The sequence below is a fragment of the Aptenodytes forsteri genome, unplaced genomic scaffold (genome assembly GCF_000699145.1).
Source record: "Aptenodytes forsteri isolate BGI_AS27 unplaced genomic scaffold, ASM69914v1 Scaffold459, whole genome shotgun sequence".
Taxonomy (NCBI): domain Eukaryota; kingdom Metazoa; phylum Chordata; class Aves; order Sphenisciformes; family Spheniscidae; genus Aptenodytes; species Aptenodytes forsteri.
In genome coordinates, this window is record NW_008794121.1 from 63,103 (window position 1) to 64,112 (window position 1,010).

At 64.9% G+C, this 1,010-nt stretch overlaps 1 protein-coding gene across 1 annotated transcript in view; it reads left to right on the forward strand.

The window, feature by feature from the left end:
• Positions 1-1,010, forward strand: part of ARAP1 (ArfGAP with RhoGAP domain, ankyrin repeat and PH domain 1) — a 107,965-nt gene that overhangs the window by 35,574 nt on the left and 71,381 nt on the right. Inside the window, 3 exon segments of the mRNA XM_019471418.1 lie at positions 126-176; positions 518-581; positions 839-994. Of these exon segments, the coding sequence (XP_019326963.1) occupies positions 126-176; positions 518-581; positions 839-994 (271 nt within the window).

The window sequence follows — 1,010 nt, forward strand, 5'->3', positions numbered from 1 at the left end:
CAGGGACGGGGGTTGTTTGCAGGGACGGGGGGGTTTGCTGGGGTACTTTGACACCTGCAGTCCTGGAGGCGAGGGCAGGGCAGCCTGGGACGTTGGTCTTCATGTTTTCACTTCTCCCCTTCCAGCTGGGGCTTTACAGTCTTCTGCGAAAACGAGAAGCACGAGAAGCAGCAATGGTAAGGGAAGGGGTGGACAGAGGGATGCTAAGCTCATCCCCCAGGACAGACGGACACAGTGTGCCTTCACTGCAGGGGGTGTAGATGGGGATTTCTGTGGGCAGAGCCTGGCTGGGTGCCCGCGGACCCGCTCAGGATGCCACCGGGGTCTGTGTCTGTCACCCTCGTCCTCTTCAGTCCCCCTGGGGTCTGCAAGACCTCGTGCAAAGCAGTGGCTCGGGTCCTGGCTCCGTCCCCAACGGTGCCTGCAGCAGCTGGGTGTTCCCGCAGCGGGCAGAGGCACATCCCTCCCCGCTGCGCCCTGCCGTCCCCTCCGGCCACTGACGCTGTGTCCCCCGCAGGTACCTGTGCTGCGACACCCAGGCCGATCTGCGGGAGTGGTTCGCCACCTTCCTCCACGTGCAGGTAAGGAGCGGGCAGGCTGCCTGCGGGCAGGCGGCGGGCACGGGGCAGCGCACGCCGTGCTCCAAAAGCAGGGCTGCGGGGCAGGTCACCCTGCGGGGCGACAGCCCCAGGGGGATGCTTGGCTAGCAGAAACCCTTTGGGGTATCCAAGCATCCCTAAATACCAGCATCCCGGGGCGGAGGAGAGGTCCCCGGGTGGCTGAGGACCGAAAAGCCGGTCTCCAGCCCTCCTCCACACCCTGTCCCCTCTGTCCCCAGAATGGCGGGGCCCTGTGGCCCTCGGAAACCTCCAAGGTGCGGGCGTCGCGGTCGCAGCAGGACTCCAGGTTGGGTAACATCTCCCTCATCCCGCTGCGGGGCAATGAGAGTGAGATGAGGAACAGTGTGGCTGCTTTTGCTACTGATCCGCTAACTGTGAGTGAGATGGGGG